The sequence below is a fragment of the Lagopus leucura genome, unplaced genomic scaffold (genome assembly GCF_019238085.1).
Source record: "Lagopus leucura isolate 7727_CA_CO unplaced genomic scaffold, USGS_WTPT01 Super-Scaffold_54, whole genome shotgun sequence".
Classification (NCBI taxonomy): domain Eukaryota; kingdom Metazoa; phylum Chordata; class Aves; order Galliformes; family Phasianidae; genus Lagopus; species Lagopus leucura.
This window is the reverse complement of record NW_024962251.1, coordinates 3,998,502-4,012,150: the sequence shown is the minus strand read 5'-3', so window position 1 is coordinate 4,012,150 and position 13,649 is coordinate 3,998,502. Positions and strand designations below refer to the sequence as shown.

At 39.0% G+C, this 13,649-nt stretch overlaps 1 protein-coding gene across 1 annotated transcript in view; it reads left to right on the top strand.

The window, feature by feature from the left end:
* The window catches only part of TEK (TEK receptor tyrosine kinase), a 34,975-nt gene extending 21,769 nt beyond the window's left edge, over positions 1-13,206 (top strand). Inside the window, exons 8-23 of the mRNA XM_042873880.1 lie at positions 1,292-1,446; positions 2,282-2,423; positions 2,796-2,957; positions 3,597-3,731; positions 4,210-4,503; positions 5,471-5,770; positions 6,223-6,380; positions 7,470-7,680; positions 8,597-8,707; positions 9,068-9,258; positions 9,649-9,762; positions 10,456-10,526; positions 11,055-11,095; positions 11,817-11,913; positions 12,148-12,247; positions 12,362-13,206. Of these exons, the coding sequence (XP_042729814.1) occupies positions 1,292-1,446; positions 2,282-2,423; positions 2,796-2,957; positions 3,597-3,731; positions 4,210-4,503; positions 5,471-5,770; positions 6,223-6,380; positions 7,470-7,680; positions 8,597-8,707; positions 9,068-9,258; positions 9,649-9,762; positions 10,456-10,526; positions 11,055-11,095; positions 11,817-11,913; positions 12,148-12,247; positions 12,362-12,436 (2,357 nt within the window). The 3' untranslated portion in view covers positions 12,437-13,206. The remainder of the gene's footprint in view (positions 1-1,291; positions 1,447-2,281; positions 2,424-2,795; positions 2,958-3,596; positions 3,732-4,209; positions 4,504-5,470; positions 5,771-6,222; positions 6,381-7,469; positions 7,681-8,596; positions 8,708-9,067; positions 9,259-9,648; positions 9,763-10,455; positions 10,527-11,054; positions 11,096-11,816; positions 11,914-12,147; positions 12,248-12,361) is intronic.
* Positions 13,207-13,649: the final 443 nt, after the last annotated feature.

The following is a 13,649-nucleotide window of genomic DNA, read 5'->3' as shown; positions in this document are numbered from 1 at the left end:
CTGCCACAGCCAGTGTTGCCAGCCCCTAGCTCAAGCACTAGATCAGATTGGATGGATATCCCATCCAACCTGGGCTTGATCACCTCCAGGGATGAGGCATCCCTCTCTGAGCAATCTGTTCCAGCACCTCACCACTCTCAGCAAAAAACTTCCCCCTGATGTCTAATCTAAATCTTCCTTCCTTTAGTTTAAAAGCATTCCCCCTCATCCTATCACTAATGGTCACTATCAGTATCACTGTAAATGATTCCAGGCTCTTTCCAGCTTTGCCCACTGACAAGGTAGGAGGCAATGGGCACAAACTGAAACACAGAAGATTCCCTCTGAACATTAGAAAGCACTTCTTTTCTGTGTGGATGATGAAGCACTGGCATAGGCTGCCCAGAAAGGTTGTTGAGTCTTCTCACTGAAAACCTCCAAAAGACAGCTGCACACCTGAATAGCAGGGTTCTGCACACCCTCATCTAGGCGTCCCTGTTTGAGCACAAGTTGGACCCACCTTGTGATTCTGTGACTTGTTTTCTTTAGAGGTAGATTTGCAATCTTTAGTCTATAGACATTGGTTCTGACCCTAATATCAGTTAGTGAAAGGACTTGCACATCCTACAAGTATGATTTTCAAATAGGTTCATGCTACTTTACTATTATATACCTCTTCTTCAGCTACATGCACTTCTATACCGCCTGAGTCATGGTCTGTAATCAGTGAGACACCACGACAACTTTGGTATTTAAAGCAACCTTGTCTCTCTTATATAGAGTTACAAAGCTGTGTGTACTTCACAATCTCTTTGGATTCAGGCAAGGTTGGCATACAGTATTTTATAAAAAGCATTCAGCAACTACTATTTATTCGTGATAAATAAAGCAGCAAATCTGCCATCTAAAAGCCTTCAAGAACAAAAACGAGCAGAGAAAACAGACCCGTGATCTAACCAGCTAAACCACACAGTTGTGATCCAGCTGCTCTTACGAAAAGATAATGGAGTTACTGAACATTTGTTACAAAATGTGTCCTTGATTTTATTACAACTAGTGTGTGCTGTTCTTCGAATATCAGAAAGAGCAACAAATAGAGGAGAAAGGAGAGGAAAGAAATGAATACAAAGGTTGTTTTTTCTTGCATATTTACTGTGATATAACAGCTTTAACTTTGGTTGTCTTTGTCCTAGCGTAAGTGAAAGAAGAACCAGATACCTATGTTGCCCAGAGTATATGTGCATTATATGCCTAAATACGTTTGCTGCTTCTGCTTGAAGGATGGCATTAAAGTATTGTATATCTTCTGTAGGTTCTGCAGACCTTTCTCCTCAGATAGAAAACTTACTACACCCTGTGGAACTCAACTCTGGTGTAGAATTTAAGCCCTCTTGCATAGCTACTGGAATGCCACTTCCTAAATCTGAAGAATTTAAACTTTTGAAGCAAGATGGAACTGTCCTAAGGGTAAGCTCTTGATTAACTGCTTCCAATTATGTCTGGTATTTGTGCTGACTTAATCTGTAATTAATGCACGCTATGCTTTTCAAACATGTTGAGAAATGTCAGCATTCTGAGATGATCACATTGATTATTGCTTAGTGTCCTTTATTTGCCATGTTCCTGTTTCAAAATATTTAAAACATTGCTGTAATCCATGTGGGCTAGCAACAAAAACAACAAAGCAACCAAATAAAAGCAGCAAAAAGAAGTGATACAGATGAATGGATACCACATAGGCTACAAACTGCTCAAAAAATAAGAGCATAATGAAATTCTTGAAAATGTGAAGGAGATGTTAATTTTTGCTAAAAAAGTGAAATGTACTTTGAAACATGTAATAGTAAATTAATTTCAATTATGCTTTTCAACTGTGGTTCACCTGTAAAAATGAAAAATTTGTTACTAAATAGTGTAGTAATTAATCACTGTCTCTGAAATATTAACTTGATTGTTTACTTTTCAACTTTCTGATTATGCTTTAGAATTACTATTTATAACTTTTCAATTATTGACTCCACACCGTGTATTGAGGATGCAGGCAAGGAACAATAATGCCTTTGATTTAATGAGAAGAAAATGAGGCACATGATCAAATTGCACAGTCACCATGTGAGCTTTCTGAATCACAGGAGCAGAACTCATTGTCTGAAGCACATATGAAACTATGGAGATGATCTCTATAGGGCCTCACAGTTGTCATCACTAAACCCTAGTCAGAGTTCCTGAACTCTGAGAAAGGTGGAATGGGAACATTCCTTAATGCCCACATTGTTCAGGCCCATGTCTTCTGTCATTTCAGCCTTCCCTCACTGTCACCAGTAATCGCTCTGAAGCTATGTTTACAATTAGTCGAGTCCTGCCCCGTGACACAGGAACCTGGGTCTGCAGTGTGCAGACAGTAGCAGGAATGGCAGAGAAACCATTTCAGGTTACAGTTAAAGGTAAGAGCAAAAATCTTCACTTTGCCTTTCTATCTTTCAAGCAAGCTTTATACTCTAACATGGCAGAGAGTTCCATTCTTGCACTGTAGGAAAGTACCTGAATTAATGTCTACAGTCAGAATATAGACAGAACCCTGGCACACACAGCATCCTAATTAAGTGCACAGGGAAAATAAAACATGATCATTAGGGTTAAAAGAACACCCAATTTGTTTGGTTTTTTTTAAAGACCTAAACTATCAGGTTTAGGGTCTAAACTCATGTCTACTTAGAATTTGGATGAGCATTTCCCATTTTTCTGTAGGACTAGGAAAATACCAGAGTTTAATGCAGGAATTGAAAGTCTGGTTTAATATTTGCATTCTTGCTCAGTTCCTCCTGTGCCACAATATGCCCCAAGGCTGACAAACAGTGGACATAATTTCCTCATTATTGATATCAATGCTGAGCTACACACTGGAGATGGACCTGTGGTGTCAACAAAGCTCCTATACAAGCCAGCAAAGCGTTATCAGTCCTGGATGTCGGTGGAAGGTAAGGGTCTCTAATTCCTTCAACCACAAACATCAGCTACGTACTGAAACATGACTTACGTCTGCTCTTAACATAGATTCAAAAGATTCTACAACCCATATAGGTTAAATCTTTTGTCACGGGCCATGTGACTCTATGTAACAGTACTGTACAGTGCTAATGTGAGTGTGATACACCAAGAGTGATTGAAAGTGCATGTTCAGTGAGTTTTCAGCAACCAAAATATTCCCCTCTCCTGCCCTAAGACAGTGAACATTGCTGGACTCGGCTCCTGAAATCTGTGCAAATAGCAGGTTTTCAAAAGGAGTGAGGCATATGGAGGTGTCCTCAGCCTCTGCTGTCTTTCCTAATGTCTACTGTGCCCACCAGTGAGACAGACATCTTACCTAAATATTGATCAGGAATTGTATGGGTAAGATGAAGCCCGCTTGTGAGTGACATGGACACTTTAATATTTTAGGCAAGGTCTAAAATATTACAGGAAGCGTTACAGGAACTTCAACAAGTAAACTGCTATACTAGTTCGTCAGGAATGAAAGAGGTGCCTGAATATCTTGCTATCTGTGTTTAGTTATTCAGGGATATTTTCTTCTTTAACGTTTTTCAGCTTCACTCTTCCTTTCTCTTTTTGCCTCTCAGTTAAGGGCTCAACCAAAAGACTGGACAATCTGGAACCAAAGACAGAATATCAGTTCTGTGTTCAGCTGAGTCGGCAAGGGGAGGGTGGGGAGGGCCATCCTGGACCACAGGCAAGCTTCACAACAGCTGCACTGGGTAAGTCATCGTCTTTTTTCAGAAAAGGCCTATTTCAAGTGGTTATCTCTGTGGTCTGCTCCCTGATTTGCACTTTCCTTTGAGGAAAAGCAACATCTAGATGTGAAAAAATATGTAAAACTTTTTGAAATAACATCAGCAAAGCAAAAATATAAAATAAAAAAATCACAGGTGAAGAAAAGCACCTTGTGTATCAGACAGAGTTATTCTCCCTTATTTAGATATCGGGGGATCTGAGAAAGGAACATTTGTATACTACGAGCAGCAGAGTTGGAGATAGAATTCTCTTGTATTGCGTGCCTGCCCTTCCTCCTAATACTACTGGATCGCTCCTTTCCCTTAATATCAGCTCAGGTTAAAAATTGAGTATTGCCTTTTGTCACTGTAAGCTAAGGCAAGTGAAAGGAATTAATGGTACCCATATTTGAGTGTGCATACACCAGACATGAAATGTTGTCTCTCCTTTCTCTTCTCCAAGGTCTTCCACCACCTGAAGGTCTCACGCTCCTTCCAAAAAGTATGACATCACTGAATTTGTCCTGGCATCCCTTAACTCTGAGGACAGATGATGACATCCGTGTTGAAGTGGAAAGGAAGAGTGTGAATGACAATGGTGATGAGAGCAGTGTTATCACCCAAGTGCCAGGAAACACGTCCACACTGATCATTAAAGATCTTGAGCCCAGACAGCAATACATGTGCAGGGTACGGGTAAACACCAGGTCCCAAGGAGAATGGAGCAACTATCTGTACGCATGGACTTTCAGTGACAGTAAGTAGCTGATTCACTTCCTTCTGGTCAATTCTTCCACATTCCCCCAGCAGTCAGAACGACTGCTTCTTATTGACAACATTAAATGATATCCTTTGTTCTGGTAACTTTCATTTCTGAATGACCACTTGTTGTGGTTGTTTTTACTATTATTATGAAGACAGTTCAGTGTCCAAAGAAATTCTTACCTTGAAAATTGCCAGGAACTGATGAAAATTTACCCTCTCTCTGCCAAAAAATCACAGAAACACCAAGGTTGGAAAAGACCTACAAGATCATCCAGTCCAACCATCCACCTATCACCAACAGTTCTCACTAAACCATATCCCTCAACACAAGATCCAAACATTCCTTACACACCTCCATGGGAGGTGATAGATTCAGATATCTATCTGAATATCAGTATTCTCAGATACTTTCAGAGAAGTAGTACAAAAAGGAAGAAGGAATACAAAAAGGAACACAGAAAAGAAGAAGGAGAAAGGGAAAAGAAATGAAAAACTAAGGAATCCACATCTTCTTAATATCAGTGTGTTTCATTCTTGTACATTCTTGTTCATACTTTTCGCATGTACAGCATTTCTTTCCTCTTTTAATGAAGAGCATATTGAGTTCCATAGTCCAAGCTCCTTTTTAATTCAAACAAACAAACAAACAAAAAAACACTCTGGCATCGTAATTGAGCTGTGTCAATGAGGAAAGAGTCAACATTTAAGGAAGGAAAAGAAGATACAATGCACTTAAATACAGTCGTATGAAATCCTCTGCTGGAAGTACGGAGTACTGCAACATGGATGACTGCATGAAGTTTATAAAAGAGTTGCCTTCAGTTATTATAGCTTGTCAACAAAGTTTATCTTCTGTTTAGCACAACAAAAGCACTGAGCGAAGTGTTTGTCCTAGTGAGAAAAGGTGAAAGAGGTGGAAATTCACTCCAACATTTCTGTGTGTTTGTGTTTGTTCTCAGGAATACCTCCTGCACCATACAACATCAAGTTTTCTAACACCACGGACACATCCTCAGTCATTTCTTGGACAACTGCCGAGGGCCATTCCATCTCCTCCATCATCATCAGCTACAAAATTTACGGCAAGGCTGAGTACAATCACATCGACATTATCATTAAGAACTCCACCATTACTCAGTACCATCTCAAAGGCCTGGAGCCAAACACTGTGTACCAGGTTCAGATTAATGCTCAAAACAACATCGGCTTGAGCAACCCGAACACATCCTTTGAATTGAAGACTCTTCCAGAAATGAAAGGTTGGTAATTCCAGCATGCTGGACATGCACAAAACAGGGCCCGTTAGCTAAAGCAAAGTCATACTGTATCAGTTTCCTTTTTATCTTAATTTGGACACACAACACAGCAACGCTGGCATTTTCTTCTCAGTCCACTGTGGTATTGGTGAGGTGACAACATAAAACATTTCTGTGTATTCACTAGAGAGTGCCCCACAGCTCATAAATTAATGAAGCTACATTACATCACTGAATGTGACCTCCGCACCACTCTGCCTGCACTCAGCACAACCTGCAGGTGCTTGTACACCTGAGAATTGGACAATACAATGTCTGTGATGTTGTTAAACAAATGGGTTGTAACTCCGTCTTTATACTGTTTATAAGATGGGAGTATTTACCTATATGTTCTTGCTCATGGCTGTTTCAGGATTAGCTGGAAATGACAAACTCTTTATGTGCTTCCTCTACAGCTCCATATGAATCAAAAGGAGGTAAAATGCTGCTCATTGCTATCCTTGGCTCTGCAGGGATGACCTGTGTAACAATTCTCCTGGCCTTTCTCATCATGCTGCAGTTGAAGCGAGCCAACTTCCAGCGCAGAATGGCTCAGGCTTTCCAAAATGTAGTGGTGGGTTTCTTGTTTTCCTGAGTCAGTGTGGCTACTTATTTTGGCATCATCTTTTTCCTTGTTTTCTGTTGGGTTGTTGGTTTTTTTTTTTGCTTACTTTTCTTTAGCGTTTTCAAATACAGTCTTCTTAGTGACAGAGAGCTAAAGCAAGCTTAATTACACCTGACTTGAAAAAAGATAGACACAGTTTATCCTTTTCATTTCTGTCTCCTTATAGCCATGTATCACAAACAGCAAGCCAGACAGAATGGAGGAGCTTGTCCTGTTTTGAAACTACAAAATCTTTAACCCTGGATTTTAGCAAGGTTTTTTGAGCTGAGGCAGCACAGGGATTGGACAATGGTAACATCACAGTTCTGGCAGTTCTGAGGAAAATGCTGGAGTTTATGCTCTCTCTCTCTCTGTATGCTTGCCCCTCTGTACTCTCTGCATCACTCTGCTTTCCAGCAACATCTCTCCCTTTAGAGGGGAATCCATGAAGGAGAGTGAAGCTGGGCTAAAGAATTCCTTCAAAAAGACCTATGCAGATATTTTCTAAAAACAGGGAATAAAATAAGGGAGCATATTCAAAAAGATGACCTGTGTCTCCAGGTCTCATGCAATTGCTCGTCTTGAAAATTCTGCAGAAGTGTTTTGTGGGCACGTGTGGCTGAAGTAGAAATGTCTCAAGTATGGAGGTGGTTCATTTCCTCTCTTTTTCCTTTCCCTGCATCCTCTTTCTTCAGTCTTACTGCTGAGCTTGATTACCACAGAATTTAGTCAAATTTGGTAGAGATAAATCCTACTGAGGCTTAGAACTAGTTCTAAGGTCAGTATAACCAAATTATTTTTGTTCATCTCCTTCATCTCCATTGATTATAAAACTGTTCAATGGGCCAAGCTATAATATTTATTACGTGTAAGTAGGATCCCGACTACTTTCACGGATCCAGGTACAAGTTGTAGATGCAGTAGTTTTCCACTGCACTCATTTATGTGTTGGCAGGAGATGAATCAGGCTGTGTGTGTGAGTACATGAGTGAGCACGCATGCATTCAGGGATTTCTCCGTAAAGAAGAAACCATTGTCGTTTGCTTTATTCTGTTACAGAGGGAAGAGCCAGCTGTACAGTTTAACTCAGGTACTCTCACTCTGAGCAGGAAAGCCAAAAACAGCCCAGATCCCACTATTTACCCAGTTCTCGAGTGGAATGACATCAAATTTCAAGATGTGATTGGGGAAGGTAACTTTGGGCAAGTCTTGAAAGCACGAATTAAGAAGGATGGCTTACGCATGGATGCTGCAATTAAAAGGATGAAAGGTAGTAAAGATCAAAGACTCTGAGACTACAGACTTCTCTTGGTTGTTTGCTTCAGAGGTTTCTCTCTCTTCAGAAGTGCTTAGTAGCCTTCTCTTCACACTAAAATAAATATTCAAAATTACTAATGACGTAATGGCTGTTAGTAGACCAGGAACTGTTTCTGCCAACAACTCCATTTCTGCTCTGGCAAGTTGGCCTACGTTCCTCTTTAAATGTTAATATCATTAACTGTTATGTATTCTGCAATTCATTGGTGAGTATAAACTTCATCTGTGTGTTTATATTCAAAGGAGGAACCAATAAAACACGCATTGGCTAGGCAGGAGCACAGAGTTAGCCTTTGGTCACAGCATGTGGTTGTCTTGCTTCCTTTATTCACACACAGATGACCACATCTGTGTATCTATACATAATACACTGTGAGACTAATTTCTTTGTATTCACCAGTCATTACTGCAGTGTTCTGGAGAGAACTACAATACATAGAATACTGCAAGAATGTATGTATTTTCTTACAATCCACTAGATCGCTATCTAGGCAAACTGGAAGACATTCTTAAATATGGTGACCACTATAAAAAGAGCCAAGGTCTGCATGCAGGTAGGAACAAGAGCACAGAAGGAAAGATTCATAGGCAACTGACTTCTAAATTCTCAAATGAGGGAAACTAAATGTAGTATGTTAAGATGCTTTCATTCTTGGTAGATGGTTGCTACACACATTAAGTTCCCTCCTTTTATTTTTTCCTTTGAAAACTTGTATTCTTGTAAATAAATATTAATGTATCACAGAATTTTCCTCTTTCTGTTAGAGATGAAGCAGTAGTGCCTCATGCAGCCTAGGGTCCTCATAATTAGTAATAGTTGTAAGTTCAGTTCAAAGGAAAACATAAATGCATGCTGATTTGATTTTCAGAGTATGCTTCAAAAGATGACCACAGAGACTTTGCTGGAGAACTCGAAGTGCTTTGTAAACTTGGTCATCATCCCAACATCATAAATCTTCTAGGAGCATGTGAACATCGGGGTAAGAGACTCCTGAATACACTGATTTAATTGATTTAAAAATCAGTTTAAAAAAAAAAAAACAATCCAGCACACTACAACTCAGTCTATTAAAAAAAAAAAAAAATCATGAGCAGGCCTTTCTAATCAACATTTCTGTTCAAAAGTCAAATAAACTTGGTTTTGGAGCTACATGCCCGCAGTAATCCTTCAGAGATTAGTCAGCAATAGTTTTGAGTTCTCTATGGCACCTAGGAGCTACACTGTTTGATATTTCCCCTCCAATCTGATTTATTTCCTTTTAATATAGTGTAAGTGTCCAAATATTATTGCTGTCCAACTTTCACTGTGTGATAACGCTAACTATCTGAATTTTCACTAGGATATCTTTATCTTGCTATTGAATATGCCCCTCATGGGAATCTGCTGGACTTCCTTCGTAAAAGCAGGGTGCTAGAGACTGACCCAGCATTTGCTATTGCCAACAGCACTGCATCTACACTTTCCTCTCAGCAGCTTCTTCATTTTGCAGCTGATGTTGCAAGGGGGATGGACTACCTGAGCCAGAAACAGGTCAGTCCTAAATGTTCTACCAACTGAAAGCACAGCACTCATTTTTCAGGAACCACTCATCTTAATGAAATCAAAATTTCATTAAAATGAGGTTTTAGTTTTAGTTCCTATAGCACCCACTGGGTGACTATTATTTTGTTGTGCTCATTCAGCCCTGTGAAATACTTTGCCACTAGGAATTGTGAAAGAAGCATTAAAACTCAGAAATGACTTGGAACCTAACTGCTTTAATCTTCAGCTAAAGTGTAAAATGTTCTGGTAGTGCCACGTGAAGCTATTTGGTTTAGTTTTCATTTTTACTCCAAATGTTTATAAATTTTCAGCATAGCACTGAAATGACAAATGTAAAGCTCACAGGTACTGCAGTGACTTCTGATTTCTAAATTTTAGTTTATCCATCGAGATTTGGCAGCAAGAAACATCCTGGTTGGAGAAAATTATGTTGCAAAAATAGCTGACTTTGGCTTATCCAGGGGTCAAGAGGTCTATGTCAAGAAAACCATGGTAAGGATCAAGTCTGAGTATAAGCTGATGTTTCCATTTTTTGTTTTCTTGTTTCTTATTTTCTAGTTTCACATAAAGAAAAATGCAAACTCATAATTGCTAGATATCTGATTTGTTTTATACATATATATATATATACACTGATATGCATAAAGATTTATATTAACTATTAATGTACATACATTACTTGTAAATCAAGTCTATACCAGATTTTTGTTACATTCAATATAGTTGAAAACTATTTCTGTGAATGTGGATTACAGCAAAATGACCAATTTTGTAGACAATCATGAGGTTTAGTCCAGTTGCACTACAGAAATACAGAGAATCTACTTTCAAGGTATGGATGTGTAGATATCTGAACACTATAATTTTTTTTTTTCCAGAATTTATCTGGCTGGGGCAAATTAGTCTAATTCTACTTAACAAGGCCAGAGTTAACAAGGTGGTAAAAAACAGCACACTGGGATCTGTGAGCTGACAAAATAGCTGTCCTTCAAAAAAATAGCTGTTCTTCAAAGCTAGTGCTTTGAATGATGTGGAAGAAGATGATGCCTAATAAACATAGCAGCAGGGTAGGGTAAACTAGGTGATCTCTGAAAGTCTCTTCCAATCCAAACTATGCTACAACTCTGTGATTCTGTATTATTGTTTCAACCACCCAAAAACTAACCGCCCTGAAATAATTTCCAGGGACGACTTCCAGTGAGATGGATGGCAATTGAGTCATTGAATTACAGTGTTTACACCACTAACAGTGATGTGTAAGTATGTTTTAAGGGGTCCCTTTTAATTAAAGATGTTTTCATATCAAAGAAAGTCTGATAGTGAGGACAGTGACATCTAATCAAAGAATTCATGCTGTACCAGCATAAGCAAGCAAACGGCAAGAAAAAAGTAAATCTTGCAGGAAACTGATTAGATTTGGGTTACTAATGGAGGTACATTTCCCACTTGAAATTAAAAACTGCTGATTCCTCCAGAGATTCAGAGTTTTAGTCAGGCAACCAGAACAGATACACAGCAGAGCAATTCCTACCAGTATTATATGCTGAGAGCTTTTCAGTCTATAAAAGGACTCCTGCTGGTGGACTTACAGGGAATTAACTTCACTGATTCTATGCATTCTGATTCCACAAACTCCGTTGTTTTAGCAAAATTTGTAAGGAAAAAAAAAAAAAAAGAACGAATCACACCTCCTTATGTTATCTGCATCTTAGCAAAACCATCTACCAATTTAATATGTGACATCTTGTATTCTGGTGGCACTCAATAGTATTTCTTTGTTGCAGATGGTCATATGGTGTCCTATTATGGGAAATCGTTAGCTTAGGTAAGCATGCAAATTTTGTTCTGCACACATAAACCCACATGGGACGAGCCCACTCCATCCATTCAGCCTGCTTAAAGCTTCTTGCTCTGCAGCATATTTAATTTTTATTCTGTTTCATTTAATAGAATCACAGATAGCTTCAGTGTGCTTGGAACTACAACTGTCACATTTTCAGCCTGGGTACAGCCTCAGTGACCATGTTTTCATTGCACTGCACAACAGAGGCCTAACCTAAACACAAAATTTAGCACATCACATATCTGTAGTCCTAATTCCAAATGCTGTAAGGCTGATGAGCACCTTTTGCTCAGCCTGAGTTTTAAATTCAGATTCTTTTTGTTTGTTTGTTTTTTGCCACACCTCCTATTCCAGCACTGCTGAAGAAAATTTTTGATTATTAGCCAAATTTAGAGTTTTTTTCATGTCTCCATTCATGCTGTAAGTGACACAGCCTCTGACTGTCTGACGCAGACTTTTTCATTTGTCTGCATGTGCCATGTGGTCCGCAGGCCAAGAGGTACAAACTGACAAAGGTGCACATTGCACACTGGTCTAACAACAATTCTGGTCTAATTTATTACCAGATTTCCTTACTAAGTGAATTAATGGGTTTGTTTTAGATATGGATGAGAGTTAGATATTGCTTTTCATTTCTGTTATGAAATAATGTTTTCTTTTATAAAAAAGATACCACTCAGGACAATTTTTGACTCTGCTTCAGGTGGAACACCGTACTGTGGAATGACCTGTGCAGAACTCTATGAAAAACTGCCTCAAGGGTACAGACTGGAAAAGCCTCTCAACTGTGATGATGAAGTGTAAGTTCCCTGAGCAAACAAACCAAGAAGAGTAACACATCTGGTATACGGGAGAACGTCTGAAATAAACTAATAGCAGAATTGTTCAAAAAACATAAAGTTACTTTTTTTTTTTTTTTTGAGTGCAGAAGTGGGCTTCTTTGTAATGGAATGTGTACAGTTTTACAAAAAACATGAACTCATAGCATTCACCCATGTGTCTAAAACAGCATGTGTTGGTGTTCGATTTTAAAGGTATGACCTAATGAGACAGTGCTGGAGGGAGAAACCTTACGAAAGACCATCATTTGCTCAGATACTGGTGTCACTGAACAGGATGCTGGAAGAAAGAAAGGTAAGAACAAATCCCTAGACAAAAATTAGGCCATCAGTAATTTCAGTATCGCTTAGGATTACTGAGTAGTGCGTTTGTTTTGTGTCACACTCTTTCTGTTTACTTCCTTTCCAGACTTATGTGAACACCACCCTATATGAGAAGTTCACCTATGCAGGCATTGACTGCTCTGCTGAAGAAGCTGCTTAAGACGGGAGCAAAGCTTCATTCAAAAATGATGTATTAAAGAAAACCAAAACAGCCTGGTGGAGAACAAGATGTGGTGTGCTGTTTAGCTCTAACTGTATACAATACAGTGATGTTTTACTACAGGTATCATCATGTAGTAATCCCTGCCTTCACAGGCTGTAGCAGTGTATATACTGCTCAGAGCAGGAATAGACTGGAGTCATAAAATCTGCTGTCAATTATGCAGGGTATTCTTTTTTCTAGTCACATAGACAAAATGTATATGTTACAACTACTGTAGTGCATCACCTGTTGTTTGCCATCTTAAATACATAGCAAGAGTTACTGAGAGCAAAATCAGTATCTTGTAGCAGTATTTCATATACATCTTAATTGTGATTCAAAAGAAAAGCTAAGCTCAGTGTGACAATGGAAACGTGCAAGCAGATGTCAATCCAGTATTCTCACCAATTAGTTACTATGACTGCTATTTGAACATAAAAGTAAGGTGGTAGGAATTATCTGCTTGGAAAGTCTGCTGACGCTTGAAAGATACAAGGAATCATATTGTTCTTTCATGGTCCAGTTTGACACTGTTTGCCTAACTTCAAAAACTAAGCATATATTTTTAAGTCTTTGATGCTACGTGAAGCAACCATCCAGAAACCATCACAGAGCGTAGGACAGAAGAATATACTACGTTATTGGGGATATACATGACTTCTTTTTCTATTTGTATTTCATTTACTAATTTTACTGCACAATTATAAATTGCTACTTGTTATATACAAGCAGGACTTACTTTTCCTTATTTTACCCCTTTTGCAGGTTGCTGTATGACCTCATAAAATACTTTAGCGAAGGGCTTTGAAACAATGACATCTGCCTGCCAGAAAGATTTGGTCTGTAGGCTAGACAAAAAGAGTATGGTAAGCATTGGCTTACCTGTTAGTGGTTGTATGTTCTGCCTTCCACAGCACATCACACCAGAACACATTTCCTTCATGTTGCATTAAAGGGTCAAAAGGCTTGGTGGAAGATAAACCCCCTTGCATTCCAGCTTGTCCTGATACCTGCTGGGCTGTGAGCAGCTGGGATTACATCCTGAGAGATGCCCAGTTTAGCACTGTAAGTCTGGTTGCATTCAGTATATGAACTATTAATGCCCAACTCATCTAGTTGCTATCAGATAGACTCGCATGGCTAGATTAGTGAATAGTGCAGTTTACTGAAG